The sequence below is a fragment of the Bufo bufo genome, chromosome 7 (assembly GCF_905171765.1).
Source record: "Bufo bufo chromosome 7, aBufBuf1.1, whole genome shotgun sequence".
NCBI lineage: Eukaryota > Metazoa > Chordata > Amphibia > Anura > Bufonidae > Bufo > Bufo bufo.
The window spans coordinates 29696799-29722260 of record NC_053395.1 but is presented as its reverse complement, the minus strand read 5'-3'; the positions used below and the strand labels follow the sequence as shown (position 1 = coordinate 29722260).

The 25462-nt window shown below is 47.6% G+C and overlaps 2 protein-coding genes across 4 annotated transcripts; one reads left to right on the top strand and one right to left on the bottom strand.

Moving 5' to 3' along the window:
• Positions 1–501: 501 nt before the first annotated feature.
• RNPS1 (RNA binding protein with serine rich domain 1) lies at positions 502–11677 on the bottom strand. The gene is made up of 7 exons (XM_040439302.1): positions 11544–11677; positions 5654–5809; positions 5371–5565; positions 5095–5197; positions 4425–4578; positions 3044–3188; positions 502–2211 (listed from the first exon to the last, which is right to left on the bottom strand). The coding sequence occupies exons 1-7, from the start codon at positions 11618–11620 to the stop codon at positions 2112–2114; spliced, it is 930 nt and encodes a 309-aa protein (XP_040295236.1). The 5' UTR covers positions 11621–11677; the 3' UTR covers positions 502–2111.
• Positions 11678–11709: 32 nt separating this feature from the next.
• On the top strand, positions 11710–22760 carry LOC121007401. 3 transcript variants are annotated; one of them, XM_040439297.1, is made up of 5 exons: positions 11710–11905; positions 14348–14840; positions 14931–15112; positions 20006–20113; positions 21794–22760. In XM_040439297.1, exons 2-5 carry the CDS (start codon positions 14390–14392, stop codon positions 22103–22105), a joined length of 1053 nt encoding a protein of 350 aa, XP_040295231.1. In that variant the 5' UTR covers positions 11710–11905; positions 14348–14389; the 3' UTR covers positions 22106–22760. The 3 variants fall into 3 exon arrangements, with proteins under 3 accessions (XP_040295231.1, XP_040295234.1, XP_040295235.1); XM_040439300.1 differs by having other exon boundaries at positions 11710–11943; XM_040439301.1 differs by lacking the exon at positions 11710–11905 and adding an exon at positions 13981–13992.
• The last annotated feature ends 2702 nt before the right edge of the window (positions 22761–25462 follow it).

Genomic DNA, 25462 nt, shown 5'->3' with positions numbered 1-25462 from the left:
ATGACCACCACTGCTACACTCACTCTGGGAAGTCCAGCAGCCCCTTCTTGTGATTGGTGGGGACCTCCAGCGATCCTCTAGATAAGGGATATGTTCTCACCCCATTAATTATAATAAATGTGAATGGTTTGAGCATACCTTAACGGAGTGAAATGGCCCTTCGCACAGATTTGCATATGTCAGATTTCTTTTTTTCTGGAAATCACACCTTTACTAAAACAGATTGGTTAAAGAGGTCCTGTTGCCTCTCTTGACTTCTCTAGTATTTTTTATTTTTTTAAGGTGCCTGTACAAGTTAACAGTATATGGATTACTGTAAATTGCCGTGGTTTCACTGCCAGTATGGGTGAAGCGCATGTTTTTATGTGTTGCGCTTGTACTTGCAGCAAAGTCACGGCTCAGCAGTCACACGCATGGGCGCCTACAGTTCACTCACTCTCCAGCAGATGGCATCATTCACCACCCTGATTGGACAGTATTAATATGACAAGGAAACCTCTGCACCATAAATTGTCCGTTTAATCCACAGTTTTCAGTTTACAAATATGGAACAGACATTTAAAAAAAAAAAATATTGAAACACTACAAAATAAAGAATGCAACATCAAATGTAAAACGTCAACTGTACAGGTTCTGTCTTCAAATATATTCTTCTATATGAAGGTCGGGAAACACAAAGCAACTGGGAATATTTAACAGCTCCCGGCTACAGAACATTGCACCCTAAAGGCTCTGGGAACATTGGGGGGGATCCCTGCAAATCACAGTTCTGCATTTGTCTAAAAATCATTTTGATAAAGTGATAAATGACAAAGAAAGGAAGAAACATGGTGGCCGGGTGAGGTTGGGCGTCCATCACCCTTAGCTGTTCCATTATAACCACTGGACACTGAAAGGCAGTTTGCAAATATGAATATTACATCACAATTAACATAATGCTGCTTCGTTAACGAGGTCTTCCAGTGAAGAACACTTATCTTCCATCCACACAATAGGGTAAAAAGTGAAAGCTGCGGGTCCCCCCCCACCACAACAACAGAGGGGTCCCACGTCTGAATGGAGCAGCAGTCACGCATGCCCATAGCCACTCAATTCAAACTCTATGGGACTAATTGGCAAGTACAGCACTCCCAGAGTTTGAACAGATCGACAGTGGGACACGTGCAAATGATGATACAAACCAATGGGGCCCCCACGGGTGGGACCCTGCCGATCAGACCCTCTCTCTCGTGTGACTAGCGGGATAAGTGTTCTTTGTGGGAAAATCCCTTTAAAAGGATATACAGCGGGTCAGTCACAAACAGCTGCATTTATAGATTCATTATGCCTTAGGCATCCTCTGGCATACCAGCTGTCAAGAAACTACAACTCCCAGCATGCATACTTGCTCTGCTCAGAACTCCCATAGAAATGGATGGAGCATGCTGGGAATTGTAGTTTCACAACAGCCATGGGAAGAGCTGTGGAGAATGAAGACTACCTGGCTAGAGTTGTAACCCCTCACATTTCCAGTACAGAATAGCACCCGTTAATAAATGCAGTGTTACTGTGGGTGCAGAGCGAGACACCATTTGGGTTAGTTACAGACAGTCTAGAGCAGGGATCAGCAACCTCCAGCAGTGGTGAAACTACAACTCCCAGCATGCACACTTGCTCATCTGGACTTTGAATTCCTATAGAAAACATATGGAGGATGCTAGGATTTGTTGTTTTCCCAACAGCCGGAGGATGCCGACCCCGGGTCTAGGTCTAGAGAGCAGATCTCAGTTTAAATAATAAGTAAAAGAGAGCATTTTTCCAACTATTGGAAATGCAATTATGTATGGTAACTATTGCGAGGTCAAATGTGGGGGAAAACGAAAAAAATAAAAATTTGAACTCGCTAAAACATTGAAAAACTCTGATTTCTGCTTATTCTTACAAAATGGTGACACTTCGGCAACGTCAAGTCCTCCATCACCATGTGTTACTGGATTGCCTCGAGGGTCAGGCTACAGCCGTGTTGTCCGGTATAACAGTCCTTGTTATGGCTGTACTGTCAATAAAAATGGTCTTTGTGTGGGGGGGTGGCCTGCTGGATAAGGGTGTTGTGACAGAGGGAAGATGAAGTTTCACCGTGATGAATTGGAGCTGGAACGGCTGCGGTGGCGACGGCGTGCAGGGGACCGAGAGCGGCGGCGGACAGGGGAGCGTCGACGTGGAGAACGGGACCTGTGGAGGGAACAGAGCATTACCAGCTACACAGTGTATTCAGTTTATTTATTTTTAAGTGGACAATACTTAAAGTGAACCTGTCTCGGGCGACCTCCCTTTGCATAGACGCATAGCTGTGGTTCACCCGATTAAAACACTGTTTTTCGTCTGTTCACCCGAGGCTCTGTCCAGAGTTTTCCTTAGTATGCAAAATAGGCCTTGGATGCAACAAGGGTGTCACCATTGCTCTTGTTGCACCCAAGCTATATTCCTTTCTGTGGCCAGCCCCTCCCTGGATGCTTTGATTGACAGGGCCAGGCGGAGGGACTGGCTACAGAAATGAGCAGAGCTTGGATGCAACAAGAGTAATGGTGACGTCCTCGTCTGCACATTAAAAGAGTATCATAACATGGAAACAGAGCCAAATCGGGTCAAAAAAAAAAAAACGGAGTTTCAATCAGATGAACCACAGCTATGTCTCTACGCAAACATCTGCACAGGGACGCCGCTACCGACAGAATCCCTTAAAAGGGGTAGCATGGGACTGTAAAAGGACGTACATGCCCCCAGATATGGCACCACCATCGTCCAGTGGCTGTGCTGAGTATTACACCTCCACCCCAATTACATTCAATGGGCATAAACTGCAATACCAGAGACAACCATTACGTGTTTGAAGGGAGGTTTGAGGACGCCAGCAAAGATCTGCAGTCAACTCCTCATAACTTCTGCTATGTGAAAGAATGGGCACTTTCATTAAAGGGGTACTACATGTAAAAGGGATACTGTGTTAAGACTAGTGCTGGGCCTGATTGTGTCCATGGCTTGCAGAAAACAGAATATGTCCTACCTCCTCCTCATGCGTGGGGGAGAACGACGCCACATAGGGGGAGGCGGTAACATCCGGCGGGGAGGGCTGAACCTTCGAGGCACCACCCTCAAGGGTCGAGGAGTAAGCACTGCTGAAGCGGTGATCTCCTGGCCATCAATCTGTCCTGGAAATGACACAAAACATGTTCCATCAATCCCTGGCATAAAATATACATTTAAAGGGTTGTCCAGGATTTTATAAAAAAATAAAAATTAATTCCCACCCCAACCCAAGCTACTTGTGATAACATCCATACTTGGGGTACTTTCACAATTGCATTTTTCTTTTCCAGCACTGAGTTCCGTCCTAGGGGCTCTATACAGGAAAAGAACTGATCAGTTTTATCCCCATGCATTCTAAATGGAGAGTAATCCGTTCAGGATGCATCAGGATGTCTTCAGTTCAGTCATTTTGGCTGATCAGGCAAAAGATAAAACCGCAGCATGCTACGGTTTTATCTCCGGCCCAAAAAACTGAAGAGTTGCCTGTATGCCGGATCCGGTATTTTTTTCCATAGGAACGTATTAGTGCCGGATCCGGCATTCAAAATACCGGATCTGTCCTTCCGGTCTGCGCAGACCGGTAAAAATGTGGGGAAAAAAAATCTATACGGATCCGTTTGTCCGTATGACAAACGGACAGACGGATTTGTTCTTGCAATGCATTTGTAAGACGGATCAGGATCCCGATCAGTCTTAAAATGCATTCAGTTGGCATACGTTTTGCCGGATCTGGCAGGCAGTTCTGACGACGGAACTGCCTGCCGGATTCCTCTGCCACAAGTGTGAAAGTAGCCTTACCTGCTCCTCTATTCTGGCTCTGCTGGACTTCTACATGAATAGGGTCACGTGCGCCTCGGTAGTGATGTGTCCCCAAGCAGTCTCCTCACACAATAAGTGGAAGTCTGCTGTGTGGATTTTAAATCTGCAGCATGTCAATTCATGCTGTGGATTTCACCCTTTGCAGTGCAGTTTACATTCCCCGTGGACCTACTCTAAAAACTTCTTCACGGTTTTCATTTCCCTACGGCGAACAATCCACACTCCTTAGGATAGGTCCTAAAAACAAACTACAACTCCCAGAATGCTTGTCACCTCTATGGGAATTACAAGAACAGCCAAGGATGTGGGCATGCTGGGAATTGTAGTTTGGAGTGCAGAGACTTGCTGGCCCCGTCCTATGCTTTGCTCGTAGCGCAACCATGAAGCAGGCCGCAGTCCAAGGCATTTGACCGGCCTCAGTACTGCATGCATATGCTCTGGTTACGTTAAGGGTCTGGCACAAAGATATACCCTTTACCTACACTATATAGGACATGACTTTTTTCAAACATTCAGACGTTTTCATTTCCCCTCATTACCTCCATCCATGTGTTTCAGGGCTTTGTCAGCTTCATCGGAAGCCTCAAACTCCACGTAGGCGTAGCCCTTGTTGAGATGTGGGTGCAGGCGGTCTACGGGCATGTCAATCATCTTAATCTTCCCATAGGTAGAAAAGATCTCCAGTATGTGGTCCTAGGAGAAGACCATAGAGAAGAGTAGACGTTTAACCACTAGTGTGCTGTCCTGCCCATTTATTCCATGGTGCTGGACATCTAAGAAGGGGTTCACATACATGACAGAAAACATGTACAATAAGCATGAAGCTATTCACGGCTCACAATCTACAAAGATGACTAGTAGACAGGTCTCGGAGGCCATTGCCACACCGTTTTTACCAGGCATTTTTTGGTTTGCCATTTTTCTTGCCTTTTCCTACACTGAAGTCTATGAGACAAAGTTACATTTAAAAAAGGACGCAAAAAGGGAGCAAAAAGAAAAAAGCAAGGAGACTGTCTTAAGATGCCACTACAAAAAAGGAGAAAGGAGTGTATTTTAGGGTGTTTTAGAATTTCCTGCTGGACAGCATGTAACACCTGGAGCCAATGTAATCGAGAAAAAAAAAAAAAGATTATTTTTTTTTGCCAAATCACCAAGGCCTAGGGCAGAGATATCAGATCGGAGGGTGAGAGACACTACAGCCCGGCTAACCTTAGTCACGTTCCTCGTCAACCTCCCAATGTGCACTTTGGTGGGCTTCAGACTTGGACTCCTCCTCTTCCTCTCTTTTTCATCACGTTTTGGCTGTTTTGATCTGTTAACAGAAAAAAAAAAATAATCATATTTGCAGGTTGTCCGACTTGCAGCAGGGCGTACAGTGCTGTCATGGAGGCAAAGGAGCTTCTTTTGATGGGGGGGGGGGCGTTTCAAAACTGTAAGAGCAGAGAAGTGGTTTGAGCTAAGTGGACCCCGTACAAAAATACCTACTTTGAGCGGGAGCGCCTTCGATTGTCATGGCGACGGCGGGAAGGACTTGGGGACCCGGAGGAACTGCTGGAGCTGGAGCTTCGGGATGAGCTGGAGCTGCCTGACCGGCTTGAAGCAGATGAAGAACTTGATCCTGAGCTTGATCCAGAGCTGGAGCCCGAGGAAGAACTGGATGATGAGCTCGACCGCGAGCGACTACAGGGGACGAGAGGAGAACGTCCCATCGGTCAGTGACTGCGGCATGCAACAACCAGTGCGTCACTCACACAGCCATTAGACTTACCTGCTGCTACTGCTGCCAGTAGAGGCGCTGCGCCTCTTCCGGGTCTTATCCCGCCCGCGATCTTTCTCTCCTGCCTCTTTGTTGGGGGCCTTCTCCTTGGTTCGCTCTTTGGCCCGGTCTTCAGAGCGCTCTTTACGCTTGCTAGGAGAGGGAGCCCTGCAAAGAAAATGCCATTACACGTCACATACTAAGGGCAACGCCGGGAAACAAAACTCGGACCGGACTACAATTAACACTCAATCCTCCTGAAATCACAGAAGAACCTGAGGAGCTGTTTGAGCCAAGTTACTTTAATCACCACATGTTATCAGTAGTATGACAGGAGGACACTGCTGAGAACGAATCACCCTTAAAGGGGTTCTCCCAGGATTGATGTAAAAAATTGAAAATCAGACATCATATAGGACATGACAACCTCTTTCTAACAAAGCTAGAACCAGCCCTGTACCTCACATGGGTCCAGAGATCTCCCCATTCATTGCTCTGCTAGATTTATATCAAGCTGACAGCTCAAGGGGAGTGTCTTTTCTGCTGCAGCTCAGGGGGTGTGTCCATGCTTCACCTATCACAGCTCAGGGGGTGTGTCCATGCTTCACCTATCACAGCTCAGGGGGCGTGTCCATGCTCTCCCAATCACAGCTCAGGGGGCAGATGAAGAATTAAACTGAGCACGTGCGACCATCTCAGTGAGCAGGACAAAGAAACAAGAGAAAGAACAAACAGCAGGTGGCGCTATACAGATACACTCCTCCTGAGCTGAGCTGGCTTTGAGCTAGGTCTGAGCTCCTGTCACCAGAACTTGGTCTGTGGAGCAGAGGACTGGACTACTGTAAGACAGGCTGGTTACTATGGACCCGCTGCCTGACCACCAGAAATGTAAGTGGTTGTCCCATCTCATACATTGGGGGCATATCTCTAGGATTTGCCACCAGTGTCTGACCGGTGTGGGATCCATCTCTGGGACCCGTACCCATCTCTAGAACGGAGCCTGCAAAGTGAATGAGCGCGGACCGCCCATGCGCTTCCTATTCATTTCCCATAGAAGTGAATGGACTGGAGGCTGCACTTGTGCAGTGCGCTTCCTATTCATTTCTATGGGACACCAGAAAACAGCCCCGGCTATGTCCTGCACTCCCACAGAAGTGAATGGAGTGCGACCGCGCATGCGCAGTCTGTTCTTCACTTTGCAGGCTCCGCTCTAGAGATAGGACACGCACCTATCACACAATGGTGGCATATCCTAGTAATATGCCTCTAATGGGTAAGATGGGCGAACCTCTTTAAAGGGAACCTGTCACCGGGATTTTGTGTATAGAGCTGAGGACATGGGTTGCTAGATGGCCGCTAGCACATCCGCAATACCCAGTCCCCATAGCTCTGTGTGCTTTTATTGTGTAAAAAAAAAAACGATATTATACATATGCAAATTAACCTGAGATAAATCCTGTCCCTGACTCATCTCATGTACAGGACTCATCTCAGATTAATTTGCATATGTATCAAATCTGGGTTTTTTTACACAATAAAAGCACACAGAGCTATGGGGACTGGATATTGCGGATGTGCTAGCGGCCCATCTAGCAGCCCATGTCCTCAGCTCTATACACAAAATCCCGGTGACAGGTTCCCTTTAAGGCTGTAGTAGGCAGAATATTCATAGCAACTAGACCAGTGATAGTGAACCTTTTACAGACCGAGTGCCCAAACTGCAGCCCAAAACCCACGTATTTATCGCAAAGTGCCAACACGGCCATTCACCCTGAATACTACAGTCCAGTATAGTATATCTTCCATGTACTTTATCACTTAGCTATAATAGCTGCCTGCATTCAGTGCGCTGCCTGTGCTGTTCATAGTGCGCCTGCGCTGATCAATGGCAGGAAAGGTCTAAGACATATTGGTACACCTTAGACTTTTTCCAGGGTGCGGGTGCCCACAGAGAGGGCTCTGAGTGCCGCCTCTGGCACCCGTGCCACCACTGAACTAGACCTTACTCACATGACTTAATGGAAGATATCACACAAAATAAGGGTCACAAAAGTTTCTAGGAGATGAGCGACGCTAAAGATTTCCGGGAGACGCTCATTACCGTCTAGAAAAACCGCAAGCCTGTACTACAGTGGGACAGAGGGGACTGTGCCGCTATCAGCCATCTTATTCATATGGCCGGGTCAGGCTCTAGTCTTGGAATCCTAGACTTCCATAGACCTGGAGTACGGCCATCACGATGCAACTTGCCAGGTCTAAAAAAAAAAATTTAAATTAAAAAAAAAACGGGGGGTCCCTTTAAAAAACTAAGCAAATCACTTCTCCCACTGTATCCTCAGGATTGGCGACAGCCCGCCATACACGTGAAACCTGTCAGCCAACAGGTATCCATCTCCCTGATCCCCCCCATACACGCACGCTCGGCCGAGAATGCATGTGTTCGGAGACTGCGAGGACAGAAGGCCGATCCCACCAATATACGTACTATATTAATAATACTTTACAGTCCTGTAGACTCTAGTGCGATTCTATACAGAAGCAGACAAGGCAATCCCGGGGCACACAAGTACTGCAAGTCCCAGCACTGCTAGGCCACCCAGCACCTACCCCCTCCAAATACAACGTCTCAACTAAAAAGTCTGCATCCAATACACCACAGGGGAACATGAGCAATATCAAGATACCCAGAATCCTCCTGGGGGTGTCCCATATTGTTGGGGGGCGCCACAGAAAGCCCCACAGACATAGAACGGGGGGCACCCAACTGCCCCTGACACCTAAAAAGCAAACCCTTCTGGTGACATCACACCCCAATCCTAAATCCTAACTCTAGAGAGACTCCCTCACCACAAGCTGGGGGAAGCCTCTGATCCCGGACCACCACTGATTTCCAGAATGAACGGGCTCTGCAGTGAGATCGGACCCCCTTGGGCACTGCACAGAGATTTCTCCCGCAATAGTCTCAGCATTGCTATAAATGGACCTCTGCACAGAAAGTAGCCCCCAGTGATAAATCTATAGGCCACCAACCGCCAGCGGTTGTGAAACTACAACTCCCAGCATGTTCCACTCACTTCTATGGGAGGTTATAAAACAGCCCCAAAAAGTGTACATGCTGAGAGTTTTACAACAAGAGGGCTGAAGGTTTTGCCGACCCCTGCTCTAGGCAGTACCAAATGGGTACCCATACCCGCAAACTAACCCCCAATAATCCCCTTTAGGGTACGTCCACGTGGAACGGCGTGCGGTAAATCCGCGGCATATTAGATTACCTGCAGAGTAGATAAAATATGAAGAAATGGCAGCCGCGCGCAGCAGAAAAAATGCGGGACTGTCGCGGAACAAAACATACGGCCGTCTGAATGAGCCCTTATACTGATTTATAAAGCGGTGTAAAGCCCCATTCACACGTCCGTGTCCAAATCCGTGAGCAGGTGGTCAGTGATGCATCCGTGAAGGATCCGTTCTTTGCTGTCCGTGTTGCATCTGTATTTCACTGACACTGAACAATACATTTTCAAAGCATCTCTTCTTAATGATCCGTGAAACACGGAGGACATCTGTGGTTTTCACGGACCCATAGACTATAATGGACGTGATGGATCCGTGAACATGGACAAAATAGATCATGCATCCGTGCTAAGAAAAACGGACCCACGGACCGTGCTAAAAAAAAAACGGACCCACGGACCGTGCTAAAACACTGATGTGAACACTCACATTATAATGACCGTGGAGAACGCGTACAGCACACGTCCGTGAATGAGGCTTAACCCTCTGGGTCCTGGAATCTACTGAATTAGGCTACTTTCACATCTGCGTTTTCCTTTCCGCTATTGAGATCCGTCATAGGATCCCAAAACCGGAGGAAAACGCTTCAGTTTTGTCAATGGGGACAAAACTGACCTGAAGGGAACAGAGCGCTCCAGAACGCATCCCGTCCGCCTTCACTGCCTTCCTATGCCGGGCAGAAAAACACTGCAAGCATCATTTTTGAGCGCGTTCGGATCTAATCTAAAACACAATGTAAGTCTATGGTGCCGGATCAGTTTTCTCGGACACAAAAGAAAACGGATCCGGCACTAAAATCATTATCATGGCTATTTTCGAGATAATACAACCAGATCCGTTCATAACGGATGCAGCCGATTGGATTATCATGACGGTAGCGGCTTTTTGCCCGTCCCCTGCGGATCCGGAAAAAAGGCAGATATGAAAGTAGCCTTATGTTGACATAATTCTGTGACCTGAGCGTCCTGAAATCTACTGAATTAAGGCTCGTGCACGCAAACTTATTTTTACGTATGTCCGAAAAAAAACAGAACAGGTCCTATTATTGTCTGCATAACGGACACGGATACGACTGTTCTATTATGGCCAAGCTGCTCCGCTCCGTAAAAGGCGGAATGCACATGGACGTCATCCGTATTTTTTGCGGACCACAAAACACATACGGTCGTGTGCATGAGCCCGTACACTGACATGATGCTGTGTGCAGCGAGGGTCCTGGAATCTATTGAATTACACTGACAGCATTATACCAGGAAGCTCGGGGTTACACAGCCGTATAAGTCAGTGTAATGCCTTGTCCACACAGTCAGTGATTTCCATCAGTGATTTTGAGCCAAAACCAGGTGCAGATCTATAGACCTTATGTCTGTGGAGGCTCCGCTCCTGGTTTTTGCTCACAATCAACGATAGAAATCACTAACCGAACACTGAGGTGCGAATGCCGCTCAATATTGTGTGTTCAAGTCAGAAGAACGGGAGTCAGAACGGGACCCCTCGTTGACACACGTGAGTTTATCGCATTCAACTTGCTTGTGTGCCCTCCCTTTTAAAGGGGCTGTCCATTATTTTGATCATCAATATCCGATGGGGGGGGGGTGTTAAGACTTTCGGCACCCCTGCGCTCCGATTTTTTCCTAGGTCTGTGACCTCACGTTCATCAGTCACATGACCTAGGCTCTGCTCAGCGCCATTGAAGTGAATGGGGCTGAGTGTGATACCGAGCACAGCCACCATACAGTAGGCGGCGCTGTGCTTTCTAAGTTGCAAGGACACCATGGGAAGAACGCAAGCAGCTGACGGCGGGAGTCGGACCCCCACCGATCAGATACCGATGACCTATCCTGAACCCCCCTCCTGTTCCAATGGCCGACCACCCGGGCATACATAGTGAATAGGCAGCCAACAAATGGTTAAAATGCTGCAGACTTTCCACAGCCTCCTCGGACCCTGTGCACACAGGACCTACACTGGAAGTTACAGCGGTCACGGATTTGCTGCAGAATTGGCGCGGCTTACACGTTATTGGTCAATTTGTTAAAACCTTGTCCACTTGGTCCCTACGGATTTTACGCCTGCAAATGCGGAAAGATAACCTGCATGGTGTGCACCACATGTGAACAGGCTCCAAGTCAAACAGTCGGCACCTCCCCTTTAAATCCTCCTAGAATGAAGGTTTCTAAGTTTCCAGGATCTCTGCTTTCCGTCAGTGAATGGAAGAAGATCGGGAAGGGCTCAAGCTGTTCAGGATCTCACAGTAGCAAACACAGCTGAGGGTTTGTTACAATGTAGCAGTGCAGGCGAAAGACTGGAGTCAAAATGTTGGGAACCCCTAGACAAACGGATTAAACACGGAGCAAACATCCCCCTATAGGGTGGAGGGGATGAAGGGGGGCACTGGGAGCCGCCATCTTACCCCCAGGAACCGCTACTATACAGCAGGCTGAGGCCTAGCGCCGCCACAGGAACTATTCATACAAACAATCCATCATCCGGGGGTCAATACGGAGACATAAGAGACGTCTACGGTCCGCGGACCGATAATCCGCCCTCCCCGGGGTGACCGCGGTCACCGAGCCGCAGGATGGAGGCGGATTGTGCAGGAGCCACTTACATTTTCCCGGACTTTCTCTGCTTCTCCCTCCTGAGATCAGACAAGCCGTCGCGCTCGTTATGACGCGGCGCCGCCATCCTACAGCCTAGAAACCTCCGGTCGCTCTACAGATGACGTCACGCTGTTAGGAAAAGGGGGTGTGGCTGCAGGGAGGGAGGCGTTAAAGGGGAAGGCAGCCTCGGGAGTTGTTTCCAGGGAAGAGTTTAACAACGTTCGTAACTAAAGGGTTAAGTTCACCTCAAGTTTCCGCCCACTCCCAGAAACCTTCGCTGAATCTTTCTCCTTGTGTAAACAAACAAAGCCTGTGATATGGCAGCAGCCGAGGAGAGAGCCCTGATGTCTGTGTATTAGGAGGAGGAGAGGTCCGTGTCCTGATGTCTGTGTATTAGGAGGAGGAGAGGTCCGTGTCCTGATGTCTGTGTATTAGGAGGAGGAGAGGTCCGTGGGCTGATGTCTGTGTATTAGGAGGAGGAGAGGTCCGTGTCCTGATGTCTGTGTATTAGGAGGAGGAGAGGTCCGTGTCCTGATGTCTGTGTATTAGGAGCAGGAGAGGTCCGTGTCCTGATGTCTGTGTATTAGGAGGAGGAGAGGTCCGTGTCCTGATGTCTGTGTATTAGGAGGAGGAGAGGTCCGTGTCCTGATGTCTGTGTATTAGGAGGAGGAGAGGTCCGTGGGCTGATGTCTGTGTATTAGGAGGAGGAGAGGTCCGTGTCCTGATGTCTGTGTATTAGGAGGAGGAGAGGTCCGTGTCCTGATGTCTGTGTATTAGGAGGAGGAGAGGTCCGTGTCCTGATGTCTGTGTATTAGGAGGAGGAGAGGTCCGTGTCCTGATGTCTGTGTATTAGGAGGAGGAGAGGTCCGTGTCCTGATGTCTGTGTATTAGGAGGAGGAGAGGTCTGTGTCCTGATGTCTGTGTATTAGGAGGAGGAGAGGTCCGTGTCCTGATGTCTGTGTATTAGGAGGAGGAGAGGTCCGTGGGCTGATGTCTGTGTATTAGGAGGAGGAGAGGTCCGTGTCCTGATGTCTGTGTATTAGGAGGAGGAGAGGTCCGTGTCCTGATGTCTGTGTATTAGGAGCAGGAGAGGTCCGTGTCCTGATGTCTGTGTATTAGGAGGAGGAGAGGTCCGTGTCCTGATGTCTGTGTATTAGGAGGAGGAGAGGTCCGTGTCCTGATGTCTGTGTATTAGGAGGAGGAGAGGTCCGTGGGCTGACGTCTGTGTATTAGGAGGAGGAGGAGAGGTCCGTGTCCTGATGTCTGTGTATTAGGAGGAGGAGAGGTCCGTGTCCTGATGTCTGTGTATTAGGAGGAGGAGAGGTCCGTGTCCTGATGTCTGTGTATTAGGAGGAGGAGAGGTCCGTGTCCTGATGTCTGTGTATTAGGAGGAGGAGATGTCCGTGCCCTGACGTCTGTGTATTAGGAGGAGGAGAGGTCCGTGTCCTGAAGTCTGTGTATTAGGAGGAGGAGAGGTCCGTGTCCTGATGTCTGTGTATTAGGAGGAGGAGAGGTCCGTGTCCTGATGTCTGTGTATTAGGAGGAGGAGAGGTCCGTGTCCTGATGTCTGTGTATTAGGAGGAGGAGAGGTCCGTGTCCTGATGTCTGTGTATTAGGAGGAGGAGAGGTCCGTGTCCTGATGTCTGTGTATTAGGAGGAGGAGAGGTCCGTGTCCTGATGTCTGTGTATTAGGAGGAGGAGAGGTCCGTGTCCTGATGTCTGTGTATTAGGAGGAGGAGAGGTCCGTGTCCTGATGTCTGTGTATTAGGAGGAGGAGAGGTCCGTGTCCTGACGTCTGTGTATTAGGAGGAGGAGAGGTCCGTGTCCTGATGTCTGTGTATTAGGAGGAGGAGAGGTCCGTGTCCCGATGTCTGTGTATTAGGAGGAGGAGAGGTCCGTGTCCTGATGTCTGTGTATTAGGAGGAGGAGAGGTCCGTGTCCTGATGTCTGTGTATTAGGAGGAGAGGTCCATGTCCTGATGTCTGTGTATTAGGAGGAGGAGAGGTCCGTGTCCTGATGTCTGTGTATTAGGAGGAGAGGTCCGTGTCCTGATGTCTGTGTATTAGGAGGAGGAGAGGTCCGTGTCCTGATGTCTGTGTATTAGGAGGAGAGGTCCATGTCCTGATGTCTGTGTATTAGGAGGAGGAGAGGTCCGTGTCCTGATGTCTGTGTATTAGGAGGAGGAGAGGTCCGTGTCCTGATGTCTGTGTATTAGGAGGAGGAGAGGTCCGTGTCCTGATGTCTGTGTATTTTTAGGAGGAGGAGAGGTCCGTGTCCTGATGTCTGTGTATTAGGAGGAGGAGAGGTCCGTGTCCTGATGTCTGTGTATTAGGAGGAGGAGAGGTCCGTGTCCTGATGTCTGTGTATTAGGAGGAGGAGAGGTCCGTGTCCTGATGTCTGTGTATTAGGAGGAGGAGAGGTCCGTGTCATGATGTCTGTGTATTAGGAGGAGGAGAGGTCCATGTCCTGATGTCTGTGTATTAGGAGGAGGAGAGGTCCGTGTCCTGATGTCTGTGTATTAGGAGGAGGAGAGGTCCGTGTCCTGATGTCTGTGTATTAGGAGGAGGAGAGGTCCGTGTCCTGATGTCTGTGTATTAGGAGGAGGAGAGGTCTGTGTCCTGATGTCTGTGTATTAGGAGGAGGAGAGGGTGATGTCTGTGTATTAGGAGGAGGAGAGGTCCGTGTCCTGATGTCTGTGTATTAGGAGGAGGAGAGGTCCGTGTCCTGATGTCTGTGTATTAGGAGGAGGCGAGCTCTTCGTACTGTTTTGATCATAGGTGTATTTTTTGGTCTTTCATAACTTTCCTTTCAGGACTCTTCCAGACATCTTGTGGAATCCTAGACACCTGAAGTTATGGGTCGCCTGGACGATCAGGCAAAACACAGGATTGTGGTGTTGAGAAAAGCCGGTCTCAGTTTTCGGAAAATCAAAAAGGTCCTTGAGCTGGACAACATAAAGGTGACACCACAAGCCATCTACCTCTTCTTAAAACGTAAGAACATTGAACCTGAGAAGTCTGTTGGTGCCACCCAGAACCTACCTACAAAAGGACAACCCTGGGAACAAGCCCAGCTCTGGAGCCTTCTGCAGGACAATGGTGGCCAGAAAAAGGAGACGGTTTCGCAGATACCCAATGCCCAGCAGACCACCAGTGATGTCAAGCCACAGGATGGTCAAAAAGATAACATCAAAATTGTGAATGTGATGTCCCTTTCTCAAGGAAATCCATCCCTGGAGCCGCCAACCAACGCTCCAAGAACTGTGCCTCAGGCTGTCCCAGAAGGACAGAGAGTGCAGGACACACGTAAGTACTCTGAAGTCGTGTGACCCTCGATTTTGGGGCTGTGTGGAAGAATTGCACCCTTATATACTAACCAACACTTTTCTTTGTAAGGATCGGTTACTGTCCGCCCTACGCACCACCCCACCCTGAGCATCGCTCGTCCCTGCCCTGCGTATCAGGCATCTCATAATCACGTCAATGGGAGAGCGAGGACGCCACTGCCCGCCCCCAGGAACCCCGCACTGCTCGTTACAAAGAAGTTAGTGGACAAAGCCATCATCCTACAGAAGAAGGTAACGTGAAGGATCCTGATGATAGCCAGTGACATGGTTTGTAAGGCTGAAATAAGACATCTGTCCATCCAGTTCGGACTGTCATCCTGCAACTTGATCCAGACAAAGGCAACAAAAAAAACTGTGAGGTAGAAGCCAATTTTCCTAATTTTAGGGGGAAAATTCCTTCCCGACTCTAATTAGAATAACTCCCTGGACCAACGACCCCTCTCTAGTAGCTATAGCCTGTAATATTATTACACTCCAGAAATACATCCAGGCCCCTCCTGAATTCCTTTATTGTACTCCCCATCACCACCTCCTCAGGCAGAGAGCTCCATAGTCTCACTGCTCTTACCGTAAAGAATCCTCTTCTATGTTTGTGTACAAACCTTCTTTCCTCCAGACGCAGAGGATGTCCCCTCGTCACAGTCCTGGGGATAAATAGATGATGGGAGAGATCTCTGTACTGACCCCTGATATATTTATACATAGTAATTAGATCTCCCCTCAGTCGTCTTTTTTTTCTAAAGTGAATAACCCTAATTTTGATAATCTTTCTGGGACCTGTAGTTGCCCCATTCCAGTTATTACTTTAGTTACCCTCCTCTGAACCCTCTCCAGCTCTGCTATGTCTGCCTTGTTCACAGGAGCCCAGAACTGTACACAGTCCTCCATGTGTGGTCTGACTAGTGATTTGTAAAGTGGTAGGACTATGTTCTTATCACGGGCATCTATGCCCCTTTTGATACAACCCATTATCTTATTGGCCTTGGCAGCAGCTGCCTGACACTGGTTTCTGCAGCTTAGTTTGCTGTTTACTAAAATTCCTTTTCCATGTCAGTGTTACCGAGTGTTTTACCATTTAGTATGTACGGGTGACTTGCGTTATTCCTTCCCATGTGCATAACTTTACATTTGTCAGTGTTAAACCTCATCTGCCACTTCTCTGCCCAAGCCTCTAATCTATCCAGATCCCTCTGTAGCAGTGTACTGTCCTCTGTAGTATATACAGTATACTGTCCTCTGTAGTATATACAGTATACTGTCCTCTGTAGCGTGTATATATATATATTTATAGAGTATACTGTCTTCTGTTGTGTTGGTGTGTGTGTGTGTGTATATGTATATATATATATTACACTGTCCTCTGTAGCGTGTGTGTGTATGTATTTATATATTTATAGAGTATACTGTCCTCTATAGTATATATACAGTATATTGTCCTCTTTTGTGTTAATTACTTTACACAGTTTAATTTAATCTGCACAAATTGACACTTTACTGTGCAAGCCTTCTACAAGATCATTAATAAATATATTGAAGAGAATAGCGCCCAATACTGACCCCTGTGGTACCCCACTAGTGACCTCTCCAATACTGACCCCTGTGGTACCCCACTAGTGACCCCTCCTATACTGACCGCTGTGGTTCCCCACTAGTGACAGTGACCTCTCCAATACTGACCGCTGTGGTACCCCACTAGTGACAGTGACCCCTCCAATGCTAACCGCTGTGGTACCCCACTAGTGAGAGTGACTCATCCAATACTGACCGCTGTGGTACCCCACTAGTGACAGTGACCCCTCCAATACTGACCGCTGTGGTACCCCACTAGTGACAGTGACCCCTCCAATACTGACTGCTGTGGTACCCCACTAGTGACAGTGACCCCTCCTATACTGACCCCTGTGGTACACCACTAGTGACAGCGACCCCTCCTATACTGACCCCTGTGGTACCCCACTAGTGACAGTGACCTCTCCAATACTGACCGCTGTGGTACCCCACTAGTGACAGTGACCCCTCCTATACTGACCCCTGTGGTACCCCACTAGTGACAGTGATCCCTCCTATTCTGACCCCGGTGGTACCCCACTAGTGACAGTGACCCCTCCAATACTGACCGCTGTGGTACCCCACTAGTGACAGTGACCCCTCCAATACTGACTGCTGTGGTACCCCACTAGTGACAGTGACCCCTCCTATACTGACCCCTGTGGTACACCACTAGTGACAGCGACCCCTCCTATACTGACCCCTGTGGTACCCCACTAGTGACAGTGACCTCTCCAATACTGACCGCTGTGGTACCCCACTAGTGACAGTGACCCCTCCTATACTGACCCCTGTGGTACCCCACTAGTGACAGTGATCCCTCCTATTCTGACCCCGGTGGTACCCCACTAGTGACAGTGACCTCTCCAATACTGACTGCTGTGGTACCCCACTAGTGACAGTGACCCCTCCTATACTGACCTCTGTGGTACCCCACTAGTGACAGGGACCCGTCCTATACTGACTCCTGTGATACCCCACTAGTGACAGTGACCTCTCCAATACTGGCCGCTGTGGTACCCCACTAGTGACAGTGACCCCTCCTATACTGACCTCTGTGGTACCCCACTAGTGACAGGGACCCGTCCTATACTGACTCCTGTGATACCCCACTAGTGACAGTGACCTCTCCAATACTGGCCGCTGTGGTACCCCACTAGTGACAGTGAACCCTCCAATACTGACCGCTGTGGTTCCCGACTAGTGACAGTGACCTCTCCAATACTGAATCCTGTGATACCCCACTAGTGACGGTGACCTCTCCAATACTGACTGCTGTGGTACCCCACTAGTGACAGTGACCTCTCCAATACTGACCGCTGTGGAACCCCACTAGTGACAGTGACCCGTCCTATACTGACCCCTGTGGTACCCCACTAGTGACAGTGACCCCCTCCAATACTGACTCCTGTGATACCCCACTAGTGACAGTGACCTCTCCAATACTGACCGCTGTGGTACCCCACTAGTGACCGTGACCCGTCCTATACTGACCCCTGTGGTACCCCACTAGTGACAGTGACCCCCTCCAATACTGACTCCTGTGATACCCCACTAGTGACAGTGACCTCTCCAATACTGACCGCTGTGGTACCCCACTAGTGACAGTGACCTCTCCCATACTGACCGCTGTGGTACCCCACTAGTGACAGTGACCCCTCCTTTACTGAACTCTGTGGTACCTCACTAGTGACAGTGACCCCTCCAATACTGACCGCTGTGGTACCCCACTAGTGACCGTGACCCCTCCAATACTGACCGCTGTGGTACCCCACTAGTGACAGTGACCTCTCCAATACTGACCGCTGTGGTACCCCACTAGTGACAGTGACCCCTCCAATACTGACCGCTGTGGTTCCCAACTAGTGACAGTGACCCCCTCCAATACGGACTCCTGTGGTACCCCACTAGTGACAGTGACCCAATCTGAATGTGTACCGTTAATAACCACCCTCTGTTTTCTATCCCTCACCCAGTTACTTACCCACTTACAGACATTTTCTCAATCAAATAGTTTTTATTATTCAAATAAAATTGGCATATCACAAGACATTTGCGTCTACAATTTTTTGTAATTTTCTCCCCTCCACTTCTCATATACACAGAATTGTATAAAAACATTATCATATGTCCACATATTTGATACATCTTCCACAGTTATTGTACATAATGAATATACCAATAAAAAGACAAAACAGTTACAGAGTTATTTGACTATAAAGCCCAACATCCGCCACCCCCCCTCTCCCAACTACCAACCCCCCCCCCCCAAATCAGAGCATGAATTTTCAAGACCTTTTTAGATGACGACATGAGTGTGAGACAACCATTCATTCCACAACTTTTCAAACTTCTGAGGGCATCCTCTCCTAACAAACACTCCCCTCTCTAAAGTCAACATATCATGCACCTTTCTCACAAATTCATCCACAGTTGGCGGACTCCCCTGGATCCACCTAAAAGCAATCAACTTCCTGGCCACATACAATAGTCTCCCAACTGCCACTTTGACCGCCTCTCCCCCACCAATCTCCTTCACATATCCCAGCACACATATCTTGGGGTCCTTCTGCACCCTCAATTCCAGGTTACGATTAATCAAAGTCAACACCTCATCCCAAAAACTACTTAGCACTGGACAAGCCCAAAGCATATGAAACAGATCTGCACCTTCCGCCATACATTGTGGACAATTGTCATCAGTTCTAACCCCAATTTTTCGTAAAAACACTGGAGTTTTGTAGACTCTGTGGATGATAAACAATTGTGACAGCTTGCCCTGTTCACTTACAGACACTCTCGGGACTGCCTCCAATATATCTTCCCACTGTTCCTTAGGGATGTCCCCCAGATCCTTTTCCCATTTCCTCATCCTTGTAAGAGGGAATTCTATCAAGAATTTGTCTAAAAGCAGAGTATACACCTGTGAAATCAGACCTCTCTTTCCTCCAGCTGGGAGAACCAGTTTATGGACCACATCTGTTTTTGCAATAATGCATCCCTTCCTTATCGTGACATCATAGGCGTGTCTCAGTTGCAGGTATTGATAGAACCACACTTTAGGAATGTTGAATTCTTGCTGTAGGCCTTGAAATTATTTAAATACATTAGTCTCAATCAATTGACCTATCCTCATTACTCCATGGGATTCCCAATTTCGGACTCCTGATAGAGAAATGAACTCTGGCATCAAGTTATTGTTCCATATTGGGGAAAGCTCTCCTACCCCACCAACTCCCCTGATCAATACTTACAGACATTTTCACCCAGTCCGGGCATTCTCATTTTATATACTAGCCTTTTATGCTTTGGAGAAGTCCAGATATACGACATCCATTGATTCGCTGCTGTCAAGTCTAGAACTTACCTCCTCATAGAAACTGATTTAAATTAGTTTGACATGACCGATCCCTCATGAAGCCATGCTGATATGGCGTTATTTGCTTATTTTCATCGAGATATTCTAGAATAGCATCTCCTAGAAACTCTTCAGTTTACCGACGACTTACCGGCCTATAGTTTCCAGGCTCTGTTTTTGACCCCTTTTTGATATGCTTCATCCTGGTTTGGTTCTAGGTCATATTCCAAAATGGAGGTCAGACCTTGAATCCAGGAGGCGCCTACCCACTTCCCGCAACAAGCCAGCAGCAGACCGCAAGACCAGCTGCCAAAGCAAGCGCTCAGGTATGAGGAACGAGAGGTAAAAATCGCTGAGGGTATCGCAGCCGGTGGGTAATGCCTGGGGACTCCGAGGTGCAGTGAGAAGGCTTTAGTTAAAGGGGTTCTCTGGGAGTGATTTGAAAAATGTCCCCAGCAGCCTGTGCTAGAATGTGAACAGGACTGGTTGCCACCATTTGCAGAGCTGCCTACAATAGATAGTAATGATGGGATCCCGCCCAATGGCGTACTAGGGGGGGCAGTCCGCCCCGGGTGCCGGCGCTCAGGGGGTTGCCAGAAGCAATAAGCACTTCCATCAATACAGATGGAAGCGCTCATTGCTGGGAGCTGCGGTCCTGTCACTCTCACCGCTCAGCTCCCCGCGCTCCTCCCCTCCTTCAGGCCGGCTGCGCACAGAATGGTGAAGCAGGAAGACTTCTCCCCGCTCCACCATTCAGTCTGCAGACACAGATCGTGCTGCCGGCCTCTGTGGGCAGAGCCTGCAGCCTGGAAATCTGCATAAGCTCCGCCCACACAGTGCTGCAGAGCGATCTGTGCCTGTAGGGAAGAGAGGACTGTGAGCTTCAGGAACGGGACAAGGTGAGTAGTTACTGTGGGGGTTTTTTTTTGTTGTTTTTTTTTTTATATACAGAGGGGGCACAGGGGACTTTATTACTATGGAGGGGGCACAGAGGGCATTACTAATGTGAAGGGAGGCACAATGGGCATTTCGACTATTAGCGGCACAGAGCCAGAGGGCATTACTACAATGAAGGGGGCACAGTGGGCATTATTACTGTGAAAGGGGCACAATGGGGATTTCTACTGTGAAGGGGGCACAGAGGACATTACTAGCACAGTGGGCATTAATACTATTAAAGGGGGCACAATGGGCATTATTGCTGTAAAGGGGGCGCAATGGGCATTATTGCTATAAATGGGGAACAATCGGGATTATTACTGTAAAGGGGGCACAATGGGGATTAATACTGTGAAGGGGGCACAAAGAGGGCATTACAACTGTGAAAGCGGCACAGAGAGGGCATAACTACTGTGAGGGGGCACACATCTGTACATAACTACTGTGAAGGTTGTATAATGAGGGCGATACTACTGTGAGGGGTACAATTTTTTTAAAGTATTGGGGGGGGTGCCAGAAAAAGGACCCGCCCCGGGTGCCAAACACCCTAGGCACGCCACTGATCCCGCCTGTGATTTGTCATCATGGCTGAGCAGCCTGACAGGAACGCTCACCAACATCTGCCACAGAAGTAAGTGACATGACCCTTATTTCGGATATGAATGCTAATGATCAGCCCCAGTGAATGACAGGCAGAGGTAGTCCTCATCCTCGTAGAGATCTGGTGGACGTCTCCAGCAAATCCACGGCGGAAATCCAGCCTCCGATTTCTGTCTTTGAGATACAGGTCAGATTTTAATATGATGTGAACATAGCCCTATACCACCATTGGTGTCTAGTGGGTTTAGAAGTACCATCCCTAATGCCCACAAGGTTGGCAGTGTTGTTTTGATCTCCTGATCAAGGTCAGCTATGCCATATTGCATTACCTCATGGTCTAATGCAGCCATCTTGGGGTCCTAGCAGGGATAATAATACCACCTTGGTCTAGCGCGTTGCTATATACTGCCCTCTGCAGGCTGTTACTCGTCTAAATATTCACACTTCTCTCCGTCTTTTCCAACCAGATAAAAGACGCGAGCACCCAGACGGCACTTTCCTCCTTTCCTCCAACGAGGCCGGAAGCAAGCGGGGAGCAATTGGACTCGATAAGAGGGGAGCTGCACAGACTGACGCAAGTCATGCAGACCCTCATAGAGAGGCAGAATCGGTGGGAACAAGAACAGATGAGGCAGCGGCAGTGCAACCACCAGGAGGTGCTGTCACAGATCCAACAACTGGGGGCAAAACTTTTTCAAACCTGTGCGCCGTTCAGTGCTGGCCAAGAGACTGAGGCTCACTTGCCCGATTTTGGACCTTTCAAGATGGAGCTTTTGTGAAGGAACATCCGCAAAAATCGTGGAAGAGGACAGGAGATCTCCAGACCTCAGGGCTCCATGTTCAGTTGAGGCTGTGACTGTGTTGCCATACATTCCTCTGTATAGGTATTGTCAGTAGATAGAGATACACTGGAGAAGACTACGCGCACCTTGGCATTGTATGGTCTCGCTCCCCTCTGGTACCCCCAGTGGATACAGAGGGGATGTGAGCGAATGACGCTTGTAGGCCCCTTCATATCCTTTGGGGATAGCTGATTTGTCACACTCAGCGGGGGAGGGTCATCAGTACTGGCAGAGTGTATGAACGGCTTCTTGGTGAATCCATCAAACCATATCATACCCATGTACCCTCTAAAAATGCCACCCAGCCTTTTATAATGGGCATCTTCATGCAATTTTTGCATCAAAGTAAAAAAAAAAAAAAAAAATGCGTACGTGTTTATGTTCGTGGCTAAATGTCGGACCTATGGAGATTCTACCGGCAGTGACAGAACAGGATACCCACAGTGCGTTGTAGATAGAACAAAGTCCAGCTCTCAAGTGGTAGAGGTGCTCTGACCTGCTCTGCACGGATCCGGGCTGTGTTCACACCCAACGTAGATGCCGCAAAAAAGTCCAAACGGATCCAGCGAGTAAAATCAATGATTCTTTATTTCTTCATTTAAAAAATTGTCTAAACAAGTAATCCTCCTGCATAAAATCAACGCGTTTCAACCATAAGACAGGTCTTCTTCATGGATTCAGATACAGGCATGTAACTGCTTTTTATGCAAAAAGGGGGGAATGAAATCAATTGAAAATATGAAGGAACGCCGCAGTGCAGGTGTAGGGTAAAATGTGGATACTATTAACTCTTGATGTCCATGCCTGTGGCTGAAGTCTGACTTGCACTAAAAAAAGAGTAAATAATATAATGACACGATGTACAATAATGCAGGAATGAGAAACAATCATATATTAATAATGTAATACAATATCTGTATGATAATTCATTCCATAAGGCTGAGCGGTGTTTAAGGTAAAAATCCAGAAAGCTTCTCTCTCCAATAATAATTTTTTGAAGCTGCCCCCTCGCTTGTATCGTTTTACTTTTTCTATACCAATTAAACTGAGGGACGCAACCTCACTATTATGTCGTTCCAAAAAGTGTTTAGATGCGCCAGAGAGGTTCCGATTTTTATTTTTGTTGGTGAAATCATTCAGATGCTCAAGAAAACGCAACCTTCAGTTTTCTGGTTGTGCTGCCTATGTAAGCTAAATCGCATAGTGTGCACATGATCATATGTAAGACGTCTTCCGTGTTGCAATTTATGTAGCTTTCCTGTAAATCCTTCTGACAATATGTGGTGTCATTTTTCATCTTCATTAAGTATTGGTATATATTTGTAAATGAAAGAGCGTGCTTGATAAAAAAAAAAAAAAAGAGCGGATTATATTGTAAAGTAAGCGTTGGTGTGAACTTGCTTTTATTTTTGTTCCTGTTTTCATTATGTTCTTTTGTTAAAGGGAACCTGTCACTTCCAAAAACCATCCCAAGCCGCCAGCAGTACCTGAGAGCCGCCAGCAGTGTGCTTCTGACGATCATTTTCTTCCTGAAGGCAGATGCAGCAAAAGCTCTGAAAACCGTTCTTTTATCCCCTGCCCGCGCGATTTTCTAGTCATGCTTCAAGTCAAGGTAAACGCTTTCAAAGTATGTTTTGGATGGAATGTACCTGCATGAAGAATTGTATTACCTGAGATGGGTTTTCTATATGTAGCTGTGATAATCTCCTGATTTAGTATACCCTGTAATTTTAGATCTAAAAATGTAATTCTAAATGCAAGATTGTAGTTATTATTATTTAAATAGCGTATAAAAGGGGATACGGCAGACACATCTCCCTGCCAAATTGTCACGGCGGACAGGATACCAGATAAACAGAAAATAAACAAACAAATGTCTAGGCGAGAAGCTGGGGATCAAGGTCACCTCCTGACAAATCCCTACCAGCTCTCCCTATACTTCTATGCCCACGTTAAGACCCTGAAGGTGGAAATAACGTGTCCTCGTGCCTGGGCTGAAAATTCCCTAAAATCCCTAAAATGGTGAAAGGGGGATAGAGGCAGCCTGCTCCCTCAGAACCTGGAGGGGGCCGGCGTCTCTCTAACAGCCTAGACAGCCAACCACAAGAAAACAAAAACCAACTTATCTTTTCTGAGCAGGAACAGCAAATTCTTCCTTCCTTCCTTTCACAGAGCCAGACAGAAGCTATAAACCGCACAGGACACTGGGAGTGGGTGTAATTTAAACTCAAACCAACGACCCCACCCAGTGCACCTGAAGGGAGGAGGATATAGCTCAACTCCAAAACAAAACAAAAGGCTACACACGTGCTGCTAATCTGGCAGACCTCCGCACATAGCCTGAGCAGGGCATGACACAAATAAATAGCAGGTCATCGATGTATCTGCCGTACCACCTAATATTATCCAAAAAAGGATTATTTTCATTATCTCCCAGTAAGCCAAGGAGAGTATTTTACACCCATAGGGACACCAGTTTTTGTAGAAAAACTTTTTGTCAAACTGAAAGAAATTGTTTTTAATTAGAAAAACTGTAATTTCTAAAATAAAGTGTATGAGATCTAATGAGTATTCAATATAAGATCTCAAATTAAATTTCAGAGCTTCCATTATAAACCCATGTGGTAATTACGGATACAGAGCTGTTACATCACAGCTAAGCCACCAGTTATTACAGCGCCAAATTCTATGTTCCATATTGCGCAATACTTCTTTTGTGTCCCGGTAGTCTGCATACTAAGGGTTGTAGTCAATTGTCTAACCAGGCTCCCGGGTTTTCACAAAGGGAACCCACACCTGAGACAATACGTCTCAGTGGGGGAGGTGAGACCCCCTTGTGAACCTTCGGGAGCCCGTAGACAATAGGTGTAATAGGTTCATTATTACGTAAAAAGTCACTTTGGTTTTGGTTAATATCCCCCAAAGATAGACCTTGAGATAACAAGATTGTTATTTGTGTCAATAGGTTTTTAGTGGGGTCACTTGTCAGGATTTCATAAATGATTTGCTGCTTATATTGCACAGTGTCCATCACAACCTCGGCACCTGTTTTATCTGTCATTTCGAGGACTCATTCTGTAATTGTGATAATGCAAGTTTTTGGGCTGGTGACAAGTTGTGATGGACATATGCAGCATCATATTTAGAATGCAAATTTTTGATCCCCGTAATCGATACTGTTTGGATTCCACCCTAGAATGTATTGGGTAAAAACCCTTATTGGTTGTCTTGAAATCCATGGACATGTTCACATTAGGGTTAGTGTGCCGAACAACATCATCCAAATTTTCTAAG